General features: G+C 46.3%; 11 protein-coding genes across 11 annotated transcripts; 3 read left to right on the forward strand and 8 right to left on the reverse strand.

Annotated features, from left to right (window-relative positions):
* Positions 1 to 470: 470 nt before the first annotated feature.
* BHQ10_003802 (uncharacterized protein) lies at positions 471 to 1,545 on the reverse strand (the record flags this gene model as incomplete). Its single annotated transcript, XM_040876099.1, has 4 exons — positions 471 to 1,092; positions 1,168 to 1,336; positions 1,400 to 1,452; positions 1,505 to 1,545. The coding sequence occupies 4 exons, from the start codon at positions 1,543 to 1,545 to the stop codon at positions 471 to 473; spliced, it is 885 nt and encodes a 294-aa protein (XP_040732306.1).
* A 702-nt stretch (positions 1,546 to 2,247) lies between these two features.
* Positions 2,248 to 4,008, forward strand: BHQ10_003803 (uncharacterized protein; the record flags this gene model as incomplete). The annotated part of the gene is made up of 4 exons (XM_040876100.1): positions 2,248 to 2,430; positions 2,486 to 3,516; positions 3,738 to 3,818; positions 3,897 to 4,008. 4 exons carry the CDS (start codon positions 2,248 to 2,250, stop codon positions 4,006 to 4,008), a joined length of 1,407 nt encoding a protein of 468 aa, XP_040732307.1.
* A 979-nt stretch (positions 4,009 to 4,987) lies between these two features.
* Positions 4,988 to 6,251, reverse strand: BHQ10_003804 (uncharacterized protein; the record flags this gene model as incomplete). Its single annotated transcript, XM_040876101.1, has 2 exons — positions 4,988 to 6,094; positions 6,150 to 6,251. The coding sequence occupies 2 exons, from the start codon at positions 6,249 to 6,251 to the stop codon at positions 4,988 to 4,990; spliced, it is 1,209 nt and encodes a 402-aa protein (XP_040732308.1).
* A 371-nt stretch (positions 6,252 to 6,622) lies between these two features.
* On the reverse strand, positions 6,623 to 8,382 carry BHQ10_003805 (uncharacterized protein; the record flags this gene model as incomplete). Its single annotated transcript, XM_040876102.1, has 5 exons — positions 6,623 to 7,059; positions 7,119 to 7,260; positions 7,331 to 7,785; positions 7,841 to 8,196; positions 8,261 to 8,382. The coding sequence occupies 5 exons, from the start codon at positions 8,380 to 8,382 to the stop codon at positions 6,623 to 6,625; spliced, it is 1,512 nt and encodes a 503-aa protein (XP_040732309.1).
* Positions 8,383 to 9,318: 936 nt separating this feature from the next.
* Positions 9,319 to 10,449, reverse strand: BHQ10_003806 (uncharacterized protein; the record flags this gene model as incomplete). The annotated part of the gene is made up of 2 exons (XM_040876103.1): positions 9,319 to 10,261; positions 10,316 to 10,449. The coding sequence occupies 2 exons, from the start codon at positions 10,447 to 10,449 to the stop codon at positions 9,319 to 9,321; spliced, it is 1,077 nt and encodes a 358-aa protein (XP_040732310.1).
* Positions 10,450 to 13,738: 3,289 nt separating this feature from the next.
* BHQ10_003807 (uncharacterized protein) lies at positions 13,739 to 14,962 on the reverse strand (the record flags this gene model as incomplete). Its single annotated transcript, XM_040876104.1, has 1 exon — positions 13,739 to 14,962. The coding sequence occupies one exon, from the start codon at positions 14,960 to 14,962 to the stop codon at positions 13,739 to 13,741; it is 1,224 nt and encodes a 407-aa protein (XP_040732311.1).
* A 754-nt stretch (positions 14,963 to 15,716) lies between these two features.
* Positions 15,717 to 17,445, reverse strand: BHQ10_003808 (uncharacterized protein; the record flags this gene model as incomplete). The annotated part of the gene is made up of 5 exons (XM_040876105.1): positions 15,717 to 15,925; positions 15,988 to 16,042; positions 16,114 to 16,201; positions 16,286 to 17,203; positions 17,276 to 17,445. The coding sequence occupies 5 exons, from the start codon at positions 17,443 to 17,445 to the stop codon at positions 15,717 to 15,719; spliced, it is 1,440 nt and encodes a 479-aa protein (XP_040732312.1).
* Positions 17,446 to 18,066: 621 nt separating this feature from the next.
* On the forward strand, positions 18,067 to 20,227 carry BHQ10_003809 (uncharacterized protein; the record flags this gene model as incomplete). Its single annotated transcript, XM_040876106.1, has 3 exons — positions 18,067 to 18,354; positions 18,435 to 18,914; positions 18,980 to 20,227. The coding sequence occupies 3 exons, from the start codon at positions 18,067 to 18,069 to the stop codon at positions 20,225 to 20,227; spliced, it is 2,016 nt and encodes a 671-aa protein (XP_040732313.1).
* A 500-nt stretch (positions 20,228 to 20,727) lies between these two features.
* Positions 20,728 to 22,023, reverse strand: BHQ10_003810 (uncharacterized protein; the record flags this gene model as incomplete). Its single annotated transcript, XM_040876108.1, has 1 exon — positions 20,728 to 22,023. The coding sequence occupies one exon, from the start codon at positions 22,021 to 22,023 to the stop codon at positions 20,728 to 20,730; it is 1,296 nt and encodes a 431-aa protein (XP_040732314.1).
* A 403-nt stretch (positions 22,024 to 22,426) lies between these two features.
* Positions 22,427 to 24,190, reverse strand: BHQ10_003811 (uncharacterized protein; the record flags this gene model as incomplete). Its single annotated transcript, XM_040876109.1, has 1 exon — positions 22,427 to 24,190. One exon carries the CDS (start codon positions 24,188 to 24,190, stop codon positions 22,427 to 22,429), a length of 1,764 nt encoding a protein of 587 aa, XP_040732315.1.
* A 376-nt stretch (positions 24,191 to 24,566) lies between these two features.
* Positions 24,567 to 26,193, forward strand: BHQ10_003812 (uncharacterized protein; the record flags this gene model as incomplete). Its single annotated transcript, XM_040876110.1, has 2 exons — positions 24,567 to 24,714; positions 24,773 to 26,193. 2 exons carry the CDS (start codon positions 24,567 to 24,569, stop codon positions 26,191 to 26,193), a joined length of 1,569 nt encoding a protein of 522 aa, XP_040732316.1.
* Positions 26,194 to 26,675: the final 482 nt, after the last annotated feature.

Here is a 26,675-nt window from a genome sequence, read left to right on the forward strand (position 1 = left end):
GCCTTTTCAGATGCCACTTGGGGTTAAGATACAGATTAGTACAAAGGGCGATCAGTGGGGTCTCGGTGTTCGGGATGTAGTTTGTCTCTGGGGTGTTCGTATTGCTCCAAACCATGATGGGACGAATTGGGCGAGGTAGGGCATTAGATACAACGAAAACCACTTTTGGAGACATGAAGTCTGGCTTGCCGGTAGACGGCTCGGTGGTCTGATACAACGCGCTCCCAGTCCCAAATCTGCGATTGACAGATATGGCTCGTCCAAATAAATATGCCCTTGTCTGGGATTCGGGCCTCAGACCGCATATATCAGTGCGGCTTTCGGGTGTGGGACATCTGAAGTTTGAAGATGCTGCCCTTGTATACTTCCATCGCCAAATTTGTCTACGAACCTCCCAAAAACATGACACAGTACGGGGTTTTATAGGATAAGTCACTACATAGCTTCAGGCCCTAATTACTAATAGACATTTACCGGGATTTGTTCACAATTGCCTCCAGCTTATCAAGCTCAAACTTCCGATAGGTTACAGCATCTAATAGCCATTCACCTACCCAGTTTGTTACAAATTTGACCAGCGCAGCACTTCCTCCAATCCAAACCCAATTGAGGGATCTTGTCAAATTTCCCCATATGCTGCTCTCGTCTTTCAATAATCTACCAACCAAGATATCTGCAAACGTTTCCGGTGTCATTTGAGAGGTATTTTCCGAATATCTCAATCTCCGACGAAATTGGTCGGCAACAACAGAGTAAACGGAGCCGTTTGGGAGTTCCCGATACGTCTTATTCGTTTTAGTTTTCACAAAGCCTGCCATGACCACTGTAACCTTTACTCCGAACGGCCGCAGCTCCTGGCGCAAGGTGCGAGAATATGAGTTGATGGCACCTTTCGTAGCACAAAAGATCGAACCGTATACGTAAGGCACAATGGATGCCAGGCTGCTGATATTGACAATACGCCCACGTGCAGCAATCAGGAGCTTCGAGAATACTTTGATCATGACCATCACACCGAACACGTTCGTCTCAAATGTGCTGCGAACTTCGTCCATATCTGCATCGATGGCCGGGATAGTGTGTGTTTGGCCACTGACCATGGGTCAATTAAAACTTTTTAACAGAAGCCACCGTGTGGCAGGTTATAGGAAAGGGTTGGCGGCTCACGCGTTATTGATCAGAACATCGAGCTTGCCACCGGTTATTTCGGCCACTTTATCGCGACATAATTCAACCTCTTCTGATTTCGTTACATCAACCGGCAATGCAATCATCCCATCGCGGCGGAGATCCTCCAAGACCTCTAGACGACGTGCTGTAGCAATGACAACATGCCCTGAAGCACTTATCATTTAGCCAAGCTGTATTTTGACATAACACGGGTTTCTTTCATAAGTACCTCTAGCGTGAAATGCCCGTGCTAATGCATAACCAATACCGCCGGGGGTGCAACTGAGGTGTTTTGTCAGCTGCAGCAAGCCCACGTCAAGGGCTCCTTACGTACCCAGTAATCAGAACTGTCTTTCGCCTTTCTACAGCAGACATTGTTTCAGTGTACGACTCAACGGACCATGCTTGCTCGTGAACAGACCTTGAAGAGTGGAATCGTTTTTTATCCGGAAGAAGAATTAGGAAATTTAAATAAATAAGGTGGACTTTAGCGATCTAAATGTCTAACACTGGACACCACACACCGAGCACCGAAGGCCGAGGGAATGCGGGTCACCAATGGAGTGGGCTTCATAGCCTACAATGTTTACCCCACAGGTTAACTACTATCTCTATAACTTAGTCCACTAAAAACGTCTATATAAACCTTGCTTTGGAACCTGATGTACTCAGATAAGGCAGAGGACTTAGTGCATCCAACCTAGCTAGTCACTAGTTCTTTCGCCATTCTTGTAAGAAACTATCAAAGATCGGCCCGGAGTTAACCACAGTCTGACACCACTATGGAAATTGAGAGTCGTGAGGGTCGCTCGCTCGATTATAAAATTAACACATCACTCAACGTCGAGCTATCTATGTCCGAGAAGCGATATGACAGCATACCGGGTCAATACAAAACATGGTAGCGTCACGTCAGGAGTAATACTGCTACGCGCTTGTATTGTAAGATACCGGTATGGCACGTGCGGCCGGCTAGAAGAGATGATGAGGCAGCTACTTTTCCGGACTGCATCATCTGCGATGATCCTCAACATCAGCATTTGCTCGTGATGCTTCGAGTCATCATTTCATAGGAAGATGCCATCTCACTTTCGGCCAGCATCAACCTGCAGGCTAACTCTGAATGGAGTTATCTGGTTGCTGTTGACCCTCTGTACAGAACTGGCTATTGGGACAGCGTCGCAGCCCCACCAGATCCCCATTTTACAAGATATCTCTCAAGGAGAGGGCCACGAATTAGGTTATGGAGAACATGAATTTGTAATAATCAGTAGCCGTTATTTTGAGATGACTATGCTTCTAACCATCTGTCTAGACTCTCCGTCATATCTATCACCGTGGTACATATGAAGATCCAGATCTTCATCTAAGGCTCGATGTAACGCTAGAGACTCGTTTACGGGCCTTTTCCGATGACACAGACGTTCCGGGGCCTGTAGAAGCACAGCAGGGGACTTTCATCGCAAGATCTAGCTCTTTGAATATACATCGGCTAGCGGACCGCCGCCCAGCAGCGATCGAAAACCATCGTGCCAATGCCAGGTCTTCCGAGGGCACTTTCACTGTACCTAACAACGCTTGGGTTACGGACGAAATCTCTGGACCTGATGTTACTAACAAAAATACCATCATCAATTTTGCAAAGATGACCGCGAATGACTACATTGCGGAGCCAGGTACCGGCGACTGGAACCAAATCACCGGACGCTTCAACTGGTCGGCAAGTTTCGGATGGCTTGCGGATGGACTAAGAGGCCATATCTATGCAGACAAAACAAACAGCACCATTATCATCTCACTCAAAGGCACTTCTGCTGCCCTGTTTGATGGAGCGGAAACCACGACAAATGACAAATTGAATGATAATCTATACTTCAGCTGCTGTTGTGGTCAAGGCGGCTCCTATCTTTGGCGGCAAGTTTGCGATTGTTCCACATCTGTTTATACCGCCAACGAGACTTGTATAATAGAAGAGCTGCATAATAAGGATAGGTATTATGAGTCTGCTATCGATTTATATACCAACGTCACCAAAGTCTATCCCAACGCGAATGTCTGGCTTACGGGTCATTCGCTTGGTGGTGCAATGAGTGCGTTGTTAGGTCTTACATTCGGCCTTCCAACAGTTGCCTTTCAAGCTATACCTGATGCATTGCCAGCGGCAAGACTCGGGTTGCCTACGCCTCCTGGATACAATGGCCTTTTACCTCAGTCTCGAAAAAATACTGGCATTTTTCATATTGGCCATACCGCAGATCCCATCTACATGGGAGCGTGCAATGGTGTTGGATCTACTTGTACTTGGGCCGGATACGCATTCGAGTCTGCGTGCCATGTTGGCGAAATGTGCGTTTATGATACAGTTGGGGATAAAGGTTGGAGAATGAGCATCGGCACTCATCGAATCAACAATGTGATTTCTGATGTATTAGAGGCATATGACGAGGTCCCTTTGTGTGCACCTGAAGAGGAGTGTTATGATTGTCAATTGTGGAAGTTTTTCAAAAGCAATGGGTCGGAAATTACCACTACTACTACTAGTTCGAGCACTACTAGTTTGGGTACAGTCACCTCGACCTCAGCACGAACTTCAACATGCGAAACACCAGGTTGGTGGGGATGCTTGGACAAAACGACCACCACGATAGGTAGCACTTCTTTCACGAGTGTAACAACTACATCTACCACGCTCACCTGCAAAACCCCTGGATGGTTCGGCTGTAAAGACGTTACTACAACGACTACCACCACAACTTCAACATCGTGGGCTACACAAACGCCGACGCCGTATCCTTCGACAACTACGTGCTTGGATCCGGGGTGGTTCGGTTGTCGTGATCAGACAGAATCTCCGTCCGTTTCTACCCATGCCACTTCCTCTACCAGACATTTAATCACTCCTGCCCCGAGTTTGTAATATCACCTGGGCATACATCATTATTTTTTGGGCGTTTGAGATACCACTCATTTATTAACCATTACCATGAATTGTGCCGGGGTTTGTTACTGGATTCTGTCGTCATTAAATGTTCATTCATATGCATATCAATACCAAAAATCACTATAGCCACAATAACAATATATACCAACCATATGAACATATGGTAGCAGTATACACAAGTAGAATACAACCGCAAGCAGACGTGTCGTTATCAGGTACGGCCTCATCTACCCAATCTCGAAAACCTCCTTGTTCGAGCAGAGAAGCATGCACTACGATGCCACTGTCTGCTCGAAGAAACCACTGGATTATTTGAAAAGGAAAAACTTGTGGCCAGCTATTAGGAGTTTACTTGGATTCGGTTTTTTTTTTCACATTACATACTCGGTCTGTGAGGAAGTTGGTAAGTTAGGGTTATTGACTTTAGCCCTATATGTGTAACCCCTACCTAATCGTGGAATATGCTTGTAGAAGGAGTGTGGATGTCCATATAAATTGGTAGGTAAGTGCTTTTTTCCTGAAGATCTTGGGACGGTCAGCATAAATTTAGAATCTTTGGACACAGATAGCCCAATTGCAGTATCTGCGAAGCTCTCATGACAGGGTATATACGCTTTGAGTCTTTAGGAAAGGAAATCATGATCGTTAGTTGTATAGCTATAGTGAGTCACGCATGTGGCAGAATTGAATTGTAATCATATGTAGTCCCTTCTTATCATAATGCCGGTTGACCATTTCCCCCTCCAGTCCTAAGAACAAATCAAATATCCAATAGAAAAAAGGAATGATATAACGCTAATAACATGCACATAAAGCAAAATAGACTTTAATGAATTCATATTGAATAGAAAGTGCCGAATGAAGAACGAGTAGAGCTCATCGAGGCTTCGTCCCCAAAGGTAATGGAGGCGGAGAAGGAGATTCACTCCCACCATTCCCACTCACTGGCGTCGACCTCAAGTTTGTCTTTTTGGCAGGCGGAGGAGGCGGCGGKGGCTTTCTCTTATTTAATGAATCTATATCAACATTCGAGCCCTGTCTACTCAGATTTGGATGCGGTGGTGGTGGAGGCGCAGGTTGAGGAGCTCCCACCGACGCTTTGAGCGCGGGTTGTGGTTCAAAATACGAGCCAATGCGTTCTGTGATTCGATGTTTCTTGTTGAATTCTGTTAATTTCTGTTTGCCAGTTTCAATGTGCTCATTGCTGCGTTGTCGGAAGTTATTTGTTGGTGGAGGTAATGGTGCGGCGTTGCGAGTGGTGTCTGGTCTTGGTGATGCCGGAGATGTAGGTGTATTGTCGTAGCTTCGTTGAGAAGTAGGTCGCTCAATCGGACTATAAAGACTTTGTGGAGTTTGGGAGCCCGGTGTCGACATCTTTGCGAATCGGGCTTGGAGTTCGTTGACTTGGTTGTTCATGCCCCCTCGGGTTGTGGCAGATTGGTCACTGTCTCTTCGACCAATGCCTAAAGCAGGCACCGAGACACCGGCTTGTTCTAGACGCGAAATTGAGCCCTGATTCATCTGTATTGAATGCTCTGCTTCGGAGTATGGCGGAGGTGGAGGCGATGGAGAGGCGTTATTGCGAGAAGGTAAGCGGGGAGGAAGGGCTGGTTGAGGTCGGGTTTGTGAAGCGGAAGTAGGTCGACTTATAGGAGACTCTGTACGGCGAACAGGAGGTGGAGGGAGATTTGTTGGGTCGATTCCAGTTCGATTGGCGCGGTATGGTAGGGGCGGAGGTGGTGGTCCGGTATCTTCTTCTAGCTGTTCGGGTTCACGTACGACTGCGTCTGGTGGTAAGGCCGCTCCAAGGCCTCTTGGAGGAGGTGCTATCCCAGAAGCGGCCATTGTTGATGATGTCCGAGAATCCCCGCGTCTTGGTGGTGGTCCGAAAGATGATGGGTCTTTGAGTGAGGCTAGTGGTCGCGAGACATGTTCGGCTCGGTCGTCTTTGCTGTCATCTTTGCCCTTTCCCATCCAACCTGCCTGTATTATCGTCAGAATTTACATAAAAGCCGCAGAAATGTTGCTGTCGACATACCACTTGATTGATTCCCTTAAAATCGCCTCGCCAACTCTCCTTCCCTCCTTCTTTACCTTTGGGATGCCMCCCGCCATTCATCACCCCGCGGAAGCCACTCATGGTGTATAATCAACGGCCGACGACTCGAGGACTGGTCGCCTTCGTTGGTTTGGTTTATTCACAGAAGCGTATGTACGATCGCGTGTTCCGAGAATATGACTGTATTGAACAATGTCCATTCACCATCCCATGGTGTCGCTCATAACAGATCATTTGCAAACAACGCGGCCTTGGACCCCCGACCGCAGCCGGCGTCACGTGGGGAAGATTCGTCACTAGGGTTAGGGCTAATACTATTTTGGAAGAACCATATTTATCAATTTTAAATCACAATGATACTGGTATCTTGCTCAATTTGTGTTTGATGTATGATTGGTTCGTCGAATTTTGGCTATCATGGTTGAGTTTATGGTATAGATCACTCAAACATATCACTCCTTCTCCTCCATCTTCACAGTCTGCACAATATCCCCCTTCCCTTCAGCGCCTTCAATACCATCGACATATCTAACTTTGCCATAGAGTCCAAGAAGCTTCTCGTCAATCTGCTCCAGCGTCATATCCTTAGTTTCAATCCAGAAGTATGCCACAAAGGCGACTTCGAGCACATTCCAGGCTGCGTTGATCATGTAGAACTTCCATCCAATAGCCGCGAAAGCGAACGGGAACGCGAAGACAATTAGAAGACCAAAGCAGTTGCCGAGGAACTCCATGAGACCGACGCCGTAGACTCGCATGTTGTAGTTCAGGATTTCGGGTGGGTAGAGCATGATTAAAGGGGTCCAGGCGAGACTGTAGATGCCTTGGAAGAGGAATATGCTGGCGACTGTGCCGTAGACTCCGGATGTGTTTGTTGATGTCCCGAATCCTGACAGTTTCGTCAGCAATCTAGACCTAGTTGTTTCTCTTAGATGGGTATATACTTACTAGCTGTGAGCCCGCCAACGAGGAAGAGCATGCCAACCATACAGGAATTGCTAAGGATGGCTATTTTCTTTCGGCCAAATTGATCAAGCAACCGAGTGCCGATGATGGAAACAACCAGACACCATGCGTTCATGATGATAGTCTTTTGCAAAATTAGTTTCATTAATCGCCCAATCAACCAGAAAGGAGTGCGTATGAATGAACCGACTTACGATTTGAAGCTGGGTATTCGAGTCTGTGATCCCAGCATTATTGAGCAAGTCACCAAGATAGAAGCTGACAATATTGTTTCCCGACAACATGGCACAAACTGACGCAGATACAACCAAGATTAATCTCATACGCAAGTCGGGAGTCTTGACAATGTGTTTCAGCGAGATTTGTCGTCCGCCTGTACGCTCAAATTCAATACGGTCAAGAATCTCTTGATACGCTGCAAGAGCATCTGGGTGACTAGTTTCGCCGTCCGAATGGAGCAGAGCAATAACTTGGAGCGCTTCTTTGTTTCTGTCTTGCATAGCAAGCCATCGAGGAGATTCAGGGACCACCATTAGCACAACCAAGGAAATAAGACTGAATACGCCTTGCAGTGCAGATGGAAGTCGCCATGCCCATGTACTGTTCATGTTTGCAGTGCCGTATGTCACTCCAGAAGCCACGAATCCGCCTACTCAAGCATAAGCTTTGATATAAATTGTCTTTGCAGGGAGTAGTCATCATACCGACATAGTACAAATCACCAAGGAGACCAACACCCCAGCCTCGCCAATGCACAGGCAGTGTCTCAGCTGTATATGCGGTAGCTGCAATCATTGAGAACGTAATACCAAACCCAATAAACATTCGAGACACAATCCACATAGGGATGTTTTGGGCGGCAGCTTGTAAAATGGCCCCGAAGATAGTGAATATGGATGCACATATAAGAGTGCGTCGTCGACCATATCGGTTCGCGACAGGACCTGCTATAGCAGCCGAGATGATACCACCGAGCCATACAGCGCAGGTATTGAGAGACTTGGTGGTAGTGTGAAGAACAAAGTAGTTTGTATAACTGGGTAGTTCATTGAGAGAGTTCCTGAATAGATGCGGAGTACGGTTAGAGATAGTCCACTGTTGGGTAAGTAGTGAACTTGGTATACATCATGGATCCATCATATCCCTTAGTCGTAGAGGTCACGCATGCTGCTGCGACCACGAGACATCCCATCAGTTTTGAGGACTTTTGGAGCCTCCTGATGAATGAATTTTGGTTGGCAGCCATGATAACTGACTGGGGCGGCAACGAAGTGCGTGCGATAAGAGTTGATAGAAAAACTATATTAGCAATATGCTTCCATTGAGGCTATGGCCGACATTCGAGGATATCTCCTTCCTTATAACTACATTCGTGGCATATCTAGTGGTTATAAATTGCCACCCGGTAACTGCCTATGTAGGCATGCAGATATCAGTCGTATCAAAGTCACGACTATCAATCTGAGCACCTAGTCCTTGGAATCATGGGGTAAGCCATTGGCAAGCGACTCATTCATAATCATCTCTAGAGATAAGAAGATAAGTTTTTAACCCTTTATCAGAAAGATTGAGGGTTTGGATTTATCAGTTTGACGACGGGATATGTGGGACATGGTTCAGCCAGTCATGGCGATTTGACAGTTTTACTTTCGAACGTTATCTCGAGAATTTTAGTTCAGTCGATCTAACCAATTTGAGGCAGTGAATGGTGAATGCTAAGTTTGAAAAGTCATCATTTACTCACGGTAACTGTGGGGTTTTGACGACGGGATTTAAGAGACCTCCCGAGGTCGTCATTAGGGCTAGCCATATCAGTTCACGACGGTATTCCGAGAGTTCAGAAATGAGCGGCAAGTGTCAAAGGAGGCCTTCAAGTTTGATGAAAAGTAATCATTGTTAATTGAAATGAAGGATAGTTGTTTTTTTGAGGTCTAGTTATGAACAGTAATGCTGTTTGATACATTGAAACATTGAAGACTTGTCATGAATTAACCCCCGGTAGTTATACCCACTCAAATATAAATCCATTGATATATAGATGCTTTTTACCCAAAAGACTGATAAATTACGGCATAATATCCTCAAACTCAATGTTCCAGGGTAAAGAATAGTGATGGAATAATGAGATACATGATACTCAATGTTCATATAAGATCAATCTACCCTCATTGCAATATGTAGACTAGTAAGGCTTGATGCCAGCAAGCTTCAACAGCTTATCCGTCAACTCCGGACTCTCCAATGGCTGTTCACGATTCCGACGGTCAAGATTTCCATCCGGAAGATACACAACATTCGGCCTAGGCACAATATATTGATGCGGCCAGTGAGTGGTACTGCTGTATTTCTCAAAGGCCTCGCATTTCAACGCCAATTGTTCCGGCGTCGCAAGATTAGCGGGCATGTAGGTGACATACAGTACAGTTCTGATTTGATTGCTCTTCTCCGTTGGCTCGCTTCCGTAGTGGATCGTACGGCTATCCCAGAGAATGAGATCGCCTACCTCGGCGCAGACCTTGTGTGGATGAACGCCGCGTGCAACGAACCATTCAAGTTCCTCTTTCTTGAAGAGGTGGATATCCTGCATAGGAAGCCAGGATTCTCGATCAGTCTGAGAATCAAAAAACTCATCATTGAGCTTGTGCGAGCCTGGAAACACGACGAGGCCACCATCTTCCGGTCCCGAGGGCGAGAGGACTATGAGACCTTGTATACAATGCGCTCCACGACGGATGGGACTCTGATCAATATGTTCCCATGGAAGTCTGCGGGGGACATCTTTCCGGTTTGGGAATGTGATGTTCATAGCATCAAAGCTGACAAGAAGTTGATCAGTGCCCCAGATTTTAGCAAATGCATCGATAACGCCTTGCTCTTGTCTTGCGTCCCAGAAGAACTTCTCATGTGTGACACAGTAATAAGCGTAAGCATTGATGGAGTTGGTCATTGGGAGATTCTTATCGACCCATGTGTCTGGTTTTGCCATGTCGAGATCGCCGGGAAATGACCTGATCCATTCGTACGCCTTTTCTTGATATCCGGCCGCCCGTTCACGAGGAATCACCCCTTTGAGTATAGTGAAGCCATTCTCAGCCAGATCGGCTCTGAAATCGGGATAATCGGTCCTAGAGAGTGTTAGCTTGTAAGAAACTACGCAGTAGTCACAGAGAATTCTTTACCTCATCAGATCTGGAAACGGGCTGGGCAGTATAGTAATCTCGTTAGTTTCATCTTTGAGCTGTGAGTCGATTATTTTGATGTCTTTTCGTGTCGTAGGGTTTTCGAGCTCTGGCAAAAGAGTTCCGGGGCCCATTGTTGTAGTAAATGATAATTATAACAGTTGTAGTACGGGTAGCAAATATTGTAGAAGTCTTCGTGTGGCGATCTGATTTAGTAGGATGGACGGAATCGATTCAGTAAACATTGGTATATAAAGGAAGAAAACCTGATTTAATCGAATACACCGGCTGACAATGGGAAGTATGTGAATATCCCGTCGCGTACTAACACCGTAGACGACGTTCCAGAACCCACGGGGTGGAAATCGATAATAATGATTCATATAGCAGTATATCGATACGCCACATGACAGGGCCCCATACGCATTTCACTATTATTCTTATATGAATTATAGTAACACTAATCCGGAATACTGTGTCTCCTTCAGATCCTCCCAATCGACAGTGTTGCCATCATTATTAGAACGCCGCCAAAGCTCATCAAGGAGTTTATGAGCAACGGAAATATTTCCAAAACCGATTATACTTTCCATGATCTTAAGCCTATATTCTACAGTCATCCGGTTTGGTTTCGTTACGCTGCCCACGCCGGCCATGAAGAGCGGAAATAATATGCGACTCTCGATCTCTGATCCTGGTCGGATAAGTGATAAGGCAGACAGGATGTTATTAGCGGCCATGGTTATTTGAAGGTCGTCATTATTCAAGTTTTTCATAACTTGTTTGAGTCGGAGCATGAGAGCCCATTGTGTGGCAAATGCGGCTGCCCTGGCCTCTGAGAATCGCCTATTGTCAGCAGCGTCCTCGCCCGGGGTCCAGGATTGCAAACATAATTCAATTTCTTGAGCCTGCTGCACGATTTCTGCAGTAATCGCCGGAAGGTTACGCATTTTTTGTGTTAGCTGACCGATCAAAGGGATAGTTTTGTAGAGGTTGGCAGCTACGCCAAATAAAGGATGGAAACTTGAATCCTCCAGTATAGACTGTTCCTCAAATAGGGGTAGTGGCACATCATGTGCCGTTACACTGGTCACGCAGCAAAGATAATTATATAAATCTACCATTGCGCGATAGGGTCCTTCCGCTAGAGTAGTAGTGTTTATGTTTGCAAGCAGCGCTTTGGCACCGTGTAAATGCAACAACCACATTCGTGATCGCCCTTCGCATATCTATAGAATGATAGTTAGCGATCAGCTTGGAATTTTGGAATTTATGACACACCTCTGCCAAGCATAGTAGTAAAGTCGTGACGAGACAAAATAGAGGCGAGTCAGAGTTCACAAGATCGATTCTAAGCTTTTGCAAGGCAAGACTCCGATGGATCAAGAGGTCTTTCTCAAAAACTGGATAGACCCTAGAGAGATGGCATGCCGATAATGCAAGGAGCCCATGTCTTACCATGGCATTATCAAGTACCATGGGGACAACGAGGCGGAGGAATGGATTGTCCCCGTCATCAACCACTACTAGAGCCCGGGAGACTGACTGGAGAAAATGATTCAAAAGATGTCGCTGCCCAAATGACCAATCCCTCAATGACAACGGCGTGACCCCTGTCAGATTATTCAGGGCTGTCGGCGGTAAGAATGTTGCCAAACCAGCTTCGTCGTCATACGCACACGGTATAGGCAAGTCCACTAATGCAGCGCTATTGGCGAGGCTGGTAGGCCTCGGGTCCCCGGCTCTGTGCTCATGCTCGATGAGAGAAATCCAATCAGCAAATTGGGAAGAAGAGATATGTCTCTCAAAGACATGCGCAACTGTCAATGCCCATTCTGGTGATGACACTTGAGGAGAGACTTGAGGACCATCACCAACTATATCAATTGAATTATAGGCTTGCTTGGGTAAGACATTGACGGGACTAGAGTGCGACATGACAGTAGCGATTGTGTCTGTGATATCTACGACCCGGGAAATGCACTCTAGATTCAGCCGCTGACAATCTCCGCACGATGGTTGCTGCTCGTCGCATTTTTTCCGTCGCCTGCGGCAATTTAAGCAACCCGCTCTGGATCTAGTGTAGCCTGTTTTTGGCAGTCGAGAATTTGCAGTAGTTCCTGATACAACCAAATCATCCTGCAGGTAGCTGCACGTAAGGGAAAGTCTACTGCATCGTGTGCAAGGCTGTCCCTGGCTGCACGACGTCTTGATTGCAGCACAAGTCTGGCATGCAGTTCGCCTACGGCCCATCCCTAATAGGATACATCAGAAACAAAAGAACATCGAATAGCACTTCAGACACTGTGAGCCAAGTGGGCTGGTGAGGCGTGGAAGCGGGGTTGAAATGAGGTTGGAAGAGGAGTGTATAGAAAGTATGGCACTGATTTCCCGTCGTCAATTTTATTCGCGATAAGATGAGGAAGCCATTAGCCCTAAAGTAGCCTAGCTTTATTAGGGCTCAGACCCACCGTCCTGATACCATGTTCTGCAAATGTTTGATGTGGAGGAGCGAATATTAGATACACTGTGGCTCGAGGGCTTGCCGAGGCAGGAAAGAACGTCGTTATCTGGTATAATGGTAGAAAAGAGGCACCTGAGAATGGGGAGGCAATTGAGACAGAATACGGGGTCAAATGTGCAAATTCCGGGTTTCTATGGACTGAAGGACTAGTAGTTAAAGGAAGTCCTGAACTTTACCAACAAGTGATGAGCATCAATCCCAATGATGTTTATCACCGTGCCGGGGCCGCTGGCAGGATATGGAAGCGCCAACAGGTTAAAGGATCAGAGAGGTTCGGGAAAAAGTTAGAGAATTATATTTATGGAAGCTTTATTGCCACTTCAAGAATGAGTGCGCGTATCGCAAATATTACCATGGTGCAGACTGCGTACAATACTTCGAATGCGGCAGTCATCCACATGTGTAAGGCTACCCGTCCATCGCCAGTCGTTGTGGTTCGGAGACTAAACAAATTGTATAGGTATATCTCTGGCAACCGAGTGGTGCAGATATATCCGAGCCAACTCGGTGTTTCCTGGATACATTGACACTGATTTTCCCGTACTTGCGTCACAAGAAGTTAAAGATACCTGGGAGCACAAGATTCCTGTGGGACGAATGGCTCATGTCCAATGATATAATTAGAGATATTGACGTGACATTCAATCCAGAAGAGAAGGAATTCCTCGTAACATGAACAGTATTTACCTTTTCCTGGCATTGGATGCATCAAGCTATATGACTGGAGCCGACTTGGTCATTGGTGGTTGCTATACGTACGTGTAGAGCTAAAGCTAAGATTACATGTACATATCTCTAGAAGAGTGGGTCGGAGTATTGTAAAAAATTCTTAGACATCCCGTCTTTAATACACGCGAGGGCATTCTTGGGTATTGCTAAGCAAGATCATACTTGGCTGCTTATGCGACCTGCAGCTCCTTCAAATTCATAGTCTCAGTCTCGGCCTTCTCGAGGTATCCAGTTTGCAGAAATCTGCTTAATGCAGGAGTATAGTCAAACAACAAATCTCGTAGCTTTGCTATGGGCCAGGGCAATTTGTGAAACATTGTTCCTAGGAACCGTGCGAATTCCATGTTATGATTCACATAGCCGATTCTTTGCTTCTCATAGAGCTCAAAACCAGCACTGATGGCTTTTATATCACGCAAATCCACCCCTTCCAGAGATCTAGCGAGAAAATAGCCGTCTTCTATTGCCATACCCATACCGTACGCAGCATATGGCGAGACTGGGTGCACGGCATCGCCAATGCACACAATCCTTCCAGTAGACCACTGCTTGAGTGAGGGTCTATTATATATCTCCCAGCGATAGACCTGACTGTCAAAATCGGTGACTTCTAGAAATCGAGGCATTGGCTGTGCCCAATCTTTCACAATCTCGGCGATATGCGACCTGGGGTTCTCCGGAACCGGTTTCCCCTCCCACGATGGCTCCACCACCCACCACTCGAAGCCAGGTTTGCCGTCATGAAGCATAGGAAAATAGCTCACTTGGTATTGCCAGTTGTGTGAGATGACTCCTTGATGTTCTGGTACGTTGGGAATGTGATCGCACCAGGCGAGCCAGAGACGGATACCAGTATGAAAGAGCTTAGGGTCGCCAAATGCCTGACGAGAAACCCCTGAGCGAATCCCATCTGCACCAATAAGAATATCTGCTACGATCTCCTTTTTATTCTTGAAATTGACCTTCACCCCATCATCCAGCTCGGTATAACTTTCAAATTCGTGATCCGCATATATGACACCTTCGGGAACGAGTTCTAACATTCTCTTATACACCGAGGATCGAAGAACACCATAATGCCAGCCTTTGATGCCCATCCGTTTTTCCACCTCCTGATTGAAGGGTAGCTTAGCGCGAACGGCCCCGAATTTGTTCGCGAAATGAGTTACTGTGTAAGAGCCCACATTCTCTAGACTCATTCCGTAAGAGCGCAACACCGCCAATACTGGGGTAGAGAGCAGCACAGCGCCTCCGATCGCCTGGCATTCGGGTTGACGCTCAAATATGCGGACGTCATATCCACGCTTGAGAAAGGCGAGGCCAGTAGATATTCCTCCAGGGCCTCCGCCAACGATAGCGACTCGCTTGCCAGGTCTCCAACTTGATGCGCTCATGTTGCTAATGAGATGTTGAACTGCTGAAAGGATAAAGGTTAAAGAAGCTGGGGCAAGATCAAGTAATAGTAGAAGGAAGTTAGATACCTCTGCATTACCCCGCTCAATCTGGGGAATACGCACATAACATTTAGACAATATATCATCGTAGGGCCAATAAGCTACGTAAAACGAGCCGAGCAGACTAGGGTTCTCTGAGCAATGGACCGGTTCGGGTCGTCTCTTTGAACCGGATATCCGCATCATCTCAACCGACCCGAGCCGTAAGATGCACCTATTCTTAATATGCATGGGGTTTTGTTCTTTGCTTTCAATTTACTTCCTTGTCTTTGTTAGTAAATTGTTGAAAACCTTAGTCATGACCCTGTCAAATGCTTCAGCCAATTTGCAACGGCGCCCAAGCGAATCATACGTCCTAGAACAAATCCTCAAGTCGTGTAATACTCATCGTAAGTAGAAAGTATTTCTCTGTAACAAATTCTTCTGATTATCAAAAATGAACTCTTTTATTTCTAAGCTACCTTAGAAATGAAATGAGCCCAGGTCTAATACATTTCACACCAGTCTATACATTATATAATACAGTCGTTCTAAATCTATCATACTCTCCTAGTCTATCCCCTTCTCACTCTCCGCTTCTAATTTACATAATCCCCTGGTCAAATTCTGGCCGAGTTCTATCATTTTCTAAGAGATGATTTCAAGTTGCCCGACGACCCAATGCAGTCACAATAGACCACTAGCCATTGAACGATTATACGGAATCAGAAGGTATGAATCGGCTATTCTTACGCAGCTGGTGACCGTACTTGAAGAGAAGCCATGGGATAGGAAGAAGCGCCAGGGACAGAAACGCAAACACGCTTCCAGCCCAGTGCACACCAAGTTTCTCATACATCTGAATGGTGAACAACGGAAACACTGCTCCGAGAAGGTATCGAAAGGATCCGTTTGCAGCGAGAGCTGGTATGAGTAAGTACCGAATTTGGTAAACTTCGGTTCAAAGATTCTAAAAGAGAACTTACCAGATGCTGCTGCTGCTGCTCCATATGCCTCGACAAGGTAAATGATTGAGGATAACTTCAAAGGAAAAAGGCCCGTCAGAAGCGTTTCATTTCCAGATGGCATCAGCCAGAAGAAGGAACACTTACGAAAAGGACGAAAGCCCCAAGACCGAATGGAATACCGCTAGCTACAGCGGCTGCCCAGTGGCCTCCTGGATGAGCGGCCCATGCGTACCTAAAAGGCAAGAAAAAAAGATTAGATTAGCAACAAAATCCTAGCTTTGCAAATTTTTCTAAGGAAGCGGGCTATGAAACGAACCAAAACAGGCCAATGGGCACGAATATGCTTCCAGCCATACCAGCGTACAGTCGGTGTTCTGGAGCTGGGCGGCCATTGGGTGCGTTCCGCACAGCGCGAGCGTAGAGTGTCCCTTCAATCACCATGTACATGACAACGGCCAGGAAATACCCAATAATCACGCTGATAAAAGCAAGGCCAACCTCTCGATCGGTGAAATTGTAGTCTAGTTGATAGACATAAGTAGCACTTGAAAAGTAACTGAAGACCACTGCGTATGCGTATCCCGTGTACAGAGTAATGGACAAAGCAATCGCTTCAGTGCAGAGTATTGTAATTGAACGTGTGACTGCAGCGTTGAGGGTTGAAATGGCCAACTTCACAGTGCCCAAGCGACCGGAATATTTTGCGTCATGTTCGATCAGAGTGTCAGAGGTTTCTTTCATGAATACTATCATGATCCAGGTAGGTGCTCCTATCAGGGCCACCACCCACTGTGTCCATCGCCAATCGCCATGATATTCGTGCATAATATATGCCCCTACCAACGGGCCTAGCGAAGGTCCTAGAAAAGGACCGCAAATGAAGAGAAGCCTTGCCAGTTTTCCAGCTTGTGCCACTCCCCAAACATCAAGAATTGTTCCTGCACCAATTGCAATCCCAGCTGATCCTAGGAATCCACAGAAGAAGCGGCAGATCAAATGTGTGGCGAAGTTTTGTGCAGCTCCAGCACCCCCTGCGAAAGCAATTATACTTGATGAGGTTACCATGTACAGCCAGCGGCGACCAATGAATTCCGACAATGGTGCCATGATCATAGGGCCAAAGGCTAGCCCTAACATATACAGAGTTCCCGAGAGGATGGCTACGGTTTGGCTAACATCGAACTCAGCCATGAGCGCAGAGGTGGCAGGGACCGTAACGGAGGAAGAAAATGTTCTATAGTAAAGAGTAGATTATTTAGCAGAAGTCGCTACTGACTTGCTCTTTTTGCCCTCGTTCATGACCTACATCAAAAAAGCCAGGAAGCAGGGAATCGCGGTATGATAGATTTTCACTCCAAAACTCCAGTTGATAGCATTTATGGCCTTACGGGGCTCATTGTGGCCGCTCATTGTACCCACAGTCGCTTCCGAATAGCTTTTTATCTCATTGAGTGCATTCATTTCGATGTCCGACATGATGAAAGGTGGTTGACGCTGTCGATGTTCAATTGAATCGAAGAGGGTGGATTACACCACGCTGTACTTTTTAAGCTGTAAAATACTACGAGTAGGTTTAACTGAGGGGAATGAGGATTATATACATATATACAAATTCATTTAATTTCTCTCCTATTGTGATTTGTGTAGATATTTGTTGCTTGCTACAGAGTACTTTCGGTCCCACCGGCGCCGAAACAGCCGGCAAGGTCAGGGTTACCTAAACTAGTCATTTTCTTTAATATTGCGGACTCTTCGGTACCGAGACGCCGGTGAGACTTTCTGCCACCACCACCACCACCACCACCACCACCACTACCGCTTCCTACTGTCTTGTACTTCCATCAATTCTTGGAGCTTTCTCAAAGTCTGCACACTATCTATCTAGGTTGATAGCGTCGTGCCTTAATGATGATGCATAAAGTACAGAAGATTACAACCGAGAAGAGGGACGCGCCGCATCCTTCCACGCGAAGTCATCTAGCGGCACGATCATGTCGAGGCTGTCATCAGCGCAAGATTCGGTGTGATCGCGCAGTGCCTTGCACTAACTGCTCAAGATGTGGCATTACCTGCGTGTACCCGACGAAAGAGTCGGATATGGCACGGAAAGGTGGTCCTTCTCTCCAAAGTATCTCTAACCGGCTAGAACGACTGGAGGTATTACTTTCACGTCTCGCCGAGGACGGTCAAGTAACGACAAGAGCAGCCGGTAGTCGTAGGCGCGAGACTCAGACACAAGCACAGTTCAATTCTAGTGGAAATGCCAACAGAACTGGGGATTCAAATCGACATTCATCCAACGAAGACCCGGGCCCTTCAACGTGGGAGTTGTTATTGAATGAGGAAGAGGTTGTCCAGTATGCGAACAACTCAATAGCAGATGATGTTGGTATCTATTTTTCCTTTGTTTTAGTCCTGCTCCGCTCTATTATGACACGGTCAAGCTAATATGATGCATCAACTAGGAGGACCCAGTCCGAAATCTACAGCCGGCTGCCTTAGAAACAACCTACTCACATATTCAGAAGAGCACAAAGGCTCATAGCACACCGTATGCGCAGCCAGATGCCATCGAGTCTTCAAATTTTTTGGACGTGCTTAGTTTCTACCCTGATACCCAGCTTGCTCTTCGATTATGGAATGTATATATCACGTCGGTCGACCCGGTCCTCAAAATTTTGCACATACCAACTGTCCAATCTACAATCGTCGGGATCATTCTGGATCCCAAATCTGCACAGTCTTCTATAGTGGCGTTAACATATGCCATCTATTTTGCCGCCGTCACGGCACTTTGTCATGATGATAACGAATCCATTGTTCTGCCTTGCGAGAAATCATTGCTCTTGGAAAATTACAAGAAAGCCTTAGATCAGCTTCTCATGCCTACGGAACTTATGAGACGTCCCGAGATAGAGTCACTACAGGCTCTTGCGATATACGCTGTGAGTATTGATGCTAGCCGTTGAAGTTGCTTGATTGCGCCATCTAATCGACCACTTTGTTTCAGACTTGTCTGCGTGTCCATGAAGTCGGCCGAAGCGTTTGGGTTCTCAATGGACTAGCGATCCGACTTGCTCAATCAATTGGCCTGCATCGAGACGGTGCCTCCTTGCAACTGGGACCCTTTGACACCGAAATACGTCTCCGTCTCTGGTGGCATTTATGCGTGTTGGATTCTCGTGCCCCGGAGGATCAAGGATTCCAACCTACCGTCGATGTTATCAACCGTGGATTACGACTTCCCTTAAATGTAAACGACAATCAAATCTACCCAGGCATGACGCGTCTTCCAGTGGAGTCGCACGGTTGGACAGAAATGTCCTTCTTTTTGATTCAAACAGACTCTTGCCGGCTCCTACATCCGATTCTTAGTATACAAGAGCAATGTTCCACCAATGCTTCTCTAAGTATCCAGGAAAAAAGAAACCTTATAGACGAGCAAGGTCGAATTTTGAAAGCTAAATATGATATGCAAGCTGGTGACGCAGCACCCACAGATCTATCACGCATCGCTTTTCAGCATACCGCTACTGCATGTAAAAAAATGCTATTTGTGCTGCAGCTACGAGAAGAAATCAGTATGCGAAACCAAAAGGACGCGCAAGATGATGCAATTTTTGACGTTCACAAGGAGTCTTTTAAGTTGGCCTGTGATGCTTTGGAATGTAGTCGCGTGTTACTGAAAGAGGACATGACTTCTGGGTCCGGACTTCAATGGTTTTTCAAAATGTATACTCAATGGTATGCCCTTGCCTACGTTCTGCGCTGTCTCTGTGGCAGTCCCCGGGGACCAGAGACCGAACGCGCCTGGACTTTGGTTGAAGAGCTCTTCCCTCGCGGAATGAATCTTGATGATGAATATGGGCACGGTAGCATTTGGTCATACCTCAATCTCCTCCGATCTCGTGCTTCATCTTTGAGACAGGATGACCAGCGGCGGTTGTCTGGAAGTAATGAACAGTTTATTTCCTCTCACAGTTTCCCTCTAGATTCGAAAATTCCGCTCTCCACCGACACAGGAACGGCAACGGAAACAACACCACTAGTCGCAGCGCATGGCACATCAAGCTTTCCCGAAGAAGGACAAAATTTGATAACCGATCCCAATCAGACGTATAACTCATTTATAGATTTGTCAATGCCAGAGTTCCCCTTTTTGCCCGATTGGAATGCCATTATTAATGGGTGTCTGATCAATGATATTCCCGAAATCGATACGTCTTTTACCGGAGACTACTCTGCTGACGCCGCGTAGCTTTGAGGTACTGTCACGAGTCCTGAACCAGCATATGATGTCCCAATGTTTGAAAAGAAAGACGAGGAAAAAACCCGAGAGAGGAAGGAATCTGTAACATAGACATGTGGTGTCAACGAACACATCTAGATTTTTCAGATTCGAATTGCACTACCTTCATTTGGGCTGTCCGATATCTATCACTCCGTATCAGTTTATTTTTAGATTGTTTACAGCAAACATGTTACAAGCTTGTAGTATCCTCCAGAGTAAATCCTTCAGTTCAGGAATCATCGCACTTAGTTTGCTTATATGACGGTCTAATGAGTAGATTTTCAAGTATAAAGTGGAGTTGTGTTACGTGTATAATGTACATCAGATGCAATGTACCATCTCTTTCGGCATGCTGCGAAAGTGGTGAAACATCAAGGTCTTAGCCCTTCGGTGCTAACAAACGGGGTCAAAAGATCAGAAAGAGAAATATTAGACATGAAGCTACACATCCATGGATGGCTCAATTTTTAGAATTGAGATTGAAATGGTAAATTCAATTCGGGATACTTCGGCAGCCGTTCTGCATGATGATCCGTAAGATCCTCTTGTCTTTGCCAAAATCTCTGGCTCAAACTTGAAATAGCCCAAGCCAGAGAGTGCATCACCCATATCCCAAGACGTGAGGAGGGAAAGAACAAACCCAAAGTCCTAGGTGAGATACTTTGGCACTCGTCGATAAATGGTCGCATTTTATCACCATAGGAGTGAAGTGCCTCGGAAATATTGCTACTTCCATGTCTCGCCAATTCTCCAGCAAGTATGTATGAGCCTACAAGGCAAAGATTTGTTCCCAGCCCTGTGAATGGGCTAGGGCAATAGCCCGAGTCTCCGAGGAGCACCACACGACCGGATGACAATTCTTCCATTTTGATCTGACCGAGCTCATGGGCGTAGAAATCGGAGGATGATTTCAATCCACTTATGAATCTCTCTGCTTGCCAGTCGATGTCCCGGAACGCCTCAGCAAAGGCCTCCTTTTGTTTCTCTGTAGACTCTCTGTAACAACTCGATAATTTTGCGGAGTTTTGCATGGTAAACAGCAATGCACCAGTGACCGGACGACCGCTAGTTCTGGTGAAGACCATTCTGCGCCCTGGAGCAAGATGTCCCTTCGCAAGAGTTGCTTCGTTCTCGGTTTTGGGTAGGCTAAAGTATGCTGCGTGGATCCCCAATGACTTAAAGGCTGTTCTGCTGGTTTCCTTTCCAAATGCAAGGCTTCTAGTATGCGACCATTGTCCATCTGCACCGACAACCAGATCATACCGCTTTGTTTCCCCGTTTGAAAATGTAACGTCCACATCATCATTTTCGCGCTGATCAAGAGCTACGATGGTTTGGCCGAATACGTATCTCAACCCAGCGTCTGGATCCTCTGAGTTGGCTTTCGAATCTTGATTTTGCTTGATGCTAGCGTCGTATAACACCTGAACCATATCTCCACGCATGATTTCATGCTCGCTTGTCAAGGTCAGACGCCGTTGACCAGCTGGAGCAACCCCGAATCGAGCGATCGTCTTATCGTTGGAGTCAACCATTTCGAGGCCAGTCTCGTCAACGCATCTGGACTTGATCACATCCAAAAGACCCATTTGTCGTAGTATATGCGGGGCTTGGTTTTTAAGATCGATCTGTTGGCCCCCCATTCGAAGAGTTGGTGAACGTTCCAAAATCGTGATCTTATGTTTGGGATTGGATCTTTGAAGAAGCATTGCAAATGCTGGACCGCACACACCTGCACCAACGATGAGGACATTCAGCGACATTTTTGATGATTGTGGTAAGAAGACCGAGTTAAGCACTGGGATGATGTTGGTATACTAGAACGAATTTGCTTGTTGTTGAAAATTCCCACTCGGGGAAAATAGAAAACTTGACAAATCAATGGATTAGAGTCTCTAGGTACTCCAGGGATTTTTCGATAGAGATTTAGCAAGTTGGGAGTCGTTCTTATATAACCTCATTCTCGTACTTCGGTCATATCGGCCAATTCGGGATATTCAAGTTTCGGCCGACGGATATCAGTCGACTACCCAGTATTTCCTCATCCTGGTCGATAAGTCCCTGGAAACATCCAAGACGACCCTGGTGAATAATTCAGGAATTTATTTACGGCCTGAACATTTGATGCAGGTACTTATCGACTTGTAGATATATTTGAGCTTCTACTCATACAAAGGGTAACACGAGATGGCTATCATACTCCCCACCGAGATGAACCCAGTGTTTTCCGTGGTTTCTTACATGCTCAGTTGTTCCAAAATTTGAGGTACCAGGATAGAATCCACCGATTCGTAATTGAATACTCTCACCGGCTGCGAACTCCGTACCCATTGCCCATATACCTATCTCCAATCTTACCACAGTTCCCGGCTGGATTTTGTCTTCTCGCTCATGGGGGTGGAATGGCCAGTTTGGATGCATAGATCTAGATTTATCGATTGCACGGTGTGATGCGCGGAGCACCCCGGTGGGGCCTTTGTAAAGAATCACTTCGGTCCGTTTGTCCTCTGGTATCTCGTCAATGGAGGACACCGGAAGATTGGTCCAGGGAATGTTCATATTGAGCTGTTCTTTGCCTAGGGGGGACAACTTGCTGAGGAGGATAAATACGTCCATATCTTCGTAGTCGTCACATCGCATATAGAGCACTGCCTTTGGGATACCGATAAGTTGCATCTTCTCCGGGAAAGTGTAGGTAAACGTGGCAATGCTTTGTTGCTCTTGAGAATTGTAGGCTATAGTAGACTTAGCGGAGGGTGCTTCGAATGATAACCTTCGCTCTGATGTCAGGTACATCCTCTTGTATTGGGTCCGAGGTACAGGGAAGTCATCCTCTATCACATTCTTCAGCGGCGTATTTTCGCCATACCGCAAGACAGCTAGGCGTACTCGAGGAGTCAATTCCCAATCATTATCTTTTTCCATTAAAAACCGATCAAAAAATTTGATGAGCTCCGTGTTACTCTGACTGTCGCCCCAAATATCATACCATTCCTGATATGGGTGAAATCGCAGCCATTTATGCGGCGAATTTACCTCCATCCATCCTCGAATCGCTCCCATGCCATGCATTGTATTGGTCCAAGTGCCAGTAATGTACGTCGGTATATTGATTTTGGTCATGTCGGGTCTTTTGTCATTCCACCAGGTGTTAACAAGCGGATGTTGCTGATACATTTTTCGAAAGCTTTCCATTCCGTTTCTTCCGCGTAGGATATACTTGATGATGAGGTTGTCGAATAGATCTCCCCCATATATACCGCCACGGCCAAATTGTTCACGGTATAAATCGCCACATCCTTCCCATGGAGCAATAGCTTTCAGAGAGGGTGGCTGTAGCGCAGCTATGAACCACTGAACGATAGCTAAATGGGAGTTTCCAGCCATTCCGACCTTTCCATTGCACCATTGCTGCTTCGCTACCCACTCGATAACATCGTAGCCATCCTCCGCATCTTGGGTTCCCATTATCACCATACGACCTTCCGAGTCGAAAGCTCCTCGAGAATCAATATTGATAATAGCGTATCCGTTGTTCACCCACTCGGCAGGGTCGGGAGCTTCAAACTTTTCCAAACCACTAAGCATACCGCCAGGAATACCAAGATTCCATGGAGTCATGAGTTTGAGCGAGTCCACTCCGTTAAACTTCTTGCCGAACGGACTCCAACAAAGTATTGCAGGCACCGACCGATCTGCGGCATAAGGAGGGCGGTAGATGTCCGCGAAAAGCTTGCAGCCGTCCCTCACCTCGATACCCCTATCATGCTCGACCAAAATATCACACAGTAGTGGTCGCAAGCCTGGATCAACAGTGTGGCCCTTTGGCAGAGTCTCGCTTCGAGGATTAAGACCCTTGTAGCCTCCATGTCCAACCTCTGGCTGCTCTAATTCTTCAAAAGGTATTTCCATGTCGTGTTTGTTAACCATTTTTCTGATTCAAAGGAAGAAACTAACCACAGTCGTTTAGTCTACTCGACTGCTAAAGCGATAAATTCTTTTATTTCCCCTGGAGGATAACATTCGGCTCCTTGACTTCAGGGTACGGTTCGCTTCGGCTCGGTAAACAAATACTGATGCATTTCCGGCTGGGGAACCAGGTGGGTCCCATGAGGTCTGTGGGTAAACTGGGGAAGTTGGGGTTTGGGGAAGCAAATATTTCCATCACGAAAGTATAAGATCATGCTGACTGACGGTGGGAAAAGATGAATAAGTTTCAGGGCCAATTTGAATTCCACGCCAGCTGCCCAAGTCCTAACTTCCCCCCTACCATCAGCGATATTGAACTGTTAGCCCGCACCTCAACATGGACAAGTCCGATATCGCCCATATTGAAACTTCATCTGAGTCACACCTGGAGTCACAGGGTTCACCATTGGGTGCAGGTGGTGGTCTAAGATTACTCCACGGTGACAAAGTCACATTGATTCCCACCCCATCGTCCGATCCAAGAGGTGTGATTGCGGTTTATCCATTTCGCAGAAGTTGCCAATAAACTGACTTGCTTTCAAGACCCCTTGAACCTTCCACCATGGCGAAAATGGATGCTTACCATACTAGTGGCTGTCTATAGCTGCACCGCTGTTGTCATGGCATCAGGAATGGGCCCAATCTATTCGTTCATAGAAGCGCAATACCCTGGAGAGAAGCGCACGAGCGACCTCCTGACTTACCCTACTCTCTTTATGGGGATCGGGAACCTTTTAAGTATGCCATTAGCACTCGCTATTGGCAGGCGCCCTGTGTTCCTAGCCACTTTGCTCTTACTTATCGTCACTGGTGTCTGGTGCATGCAGTCTCAGAGCCTGAGTAGCCATATTGCTGGGAGAAACCTCATGTCGCTTGCTGCAGGGCAAAGCGAGGCTTTGTCACCTTTGATGATTCAGGATATTCATTTCTTACATGAACGGGGACGAAAGATTGGTTGGTTTGTGTTTCTTCAGAATATGGCAGCTGGCGGTTTCTTTGTCGCATCTACGTACATGGTGTCTTCATGGGGATGGCGATGGTGGTACGGCTTCTTCGCTATACTGAATGCCGCTGCCTTTTTAATCTCCATTATATTTGTATCGGAGACGGACTTCAGAAGAAATGTTGTTACAGATGATCCAACTACGTCAAAAACGACCGGAAACGAAACTCGTACAGCATATGGCAACATCATCGACATAGAACGATACGGAAAACGAACCTGGAAAGACGACCTTAAATTGATATCATTCAAACCACACTGGCGGGAGGKTGTCACCTGCTACAAACACATCCTTCAGGGTCTTTTCACGCCTCAGATATTCTGGCTCTTGCTGCTTAACGGCGCTTTTCTTGGAGTCTACGTGTTTCAGTCGGCTACATTCTCCACAGTCCTCCTCTCTCCCCCGTTCTCCTTTGCCTTCAACTCACTCGGATACGTTCAAGCAGGTCAGATCATTGTTTGCATAATTTTCCTCCCATTGCTCGGCTATGGAAGTGACTTCGCTATTCGTACACTTAGTCGAAAGAACAATGGTAAATATCGTCCAGAATACAGATTACCAGTCATGGCAATCCCCGCCATCGTCGGATTGATCTGCGGGATTATCTATGGCCAAGCAGCAGCATTTCCACACAAATGGAATGCAAGTGCGGTTTATGTCGCCTACAATGCAAGCTTTTTTGCCTTTCTCGGTGCCAACATCGTCGGTATCACTTATGCTGTTGATTCATTTCCCAGTCGGGCAGCTCCATTTTTGGTTATCATTTGTACTGGAAGAGGATTCATCTCATTCGGATTGAGCTATGCGACATTACCCGCAGTGGCAACACTCGGTTATGACATGACGATGGTTGTGGAAATGTGCATTTGCGGTGCTTTAGCGGCGATTGCTGTGCCGATGTATTTCTTTGGGCCGCGATTGAGGGTTATGTCACAAAGATGGTATAAACTGGAAGGCTGATCATGAAGCTATCTGTATCTATCTCTTTAACGGGAGATGAGATCAAGATCAGTTGATCAGTGTCACTGTGGGCGCCTACAGGATGGTATCTTACTAACCGCTTATCACTATTTATGAGTAGCGATTAAAGGCAATTTATTCTCCACCATATGTTGTGTATGGAACTTACCAAGCACTTACCTATTAAAGAGTAGATAGGAAACTCAAAGACATATCGAATACCTTAAAATATCATCAGACAATAACCGACTTTGGATCGAGAATCCTCATGCCAGCATCGTCAGTGATATTCACCTCATTAAATGCGAACATAAACACTACCTAGGTATCTGATTATATGGACTGGATGATTAGAAGAGGACATGACCGTACCAAGAGCATACATAATAAATGTAGAGATACTAGGTAAGCATCTGTTGCCTGTCAGCGGACAGGCTCCAAATAGGATCATAACTTTCACCTGATTCCCGAAATTACAACAA

Source organism: Talaromyces amestolkiae (assembly GCF_001896365.1).
Source record: "Talaromyces amestolkiae strain CIB chromosome Unknown scaffold6.1, whole genome shotgun sequence".
Taxonomy (NCBI): domain Eukaryota; kingdom Fungi; phylum Ascomycota; class Eurotiomycetes; order Eurotiales; family Trichocomaceae; genus Talaromyces; species Talaromyces amestolkiae.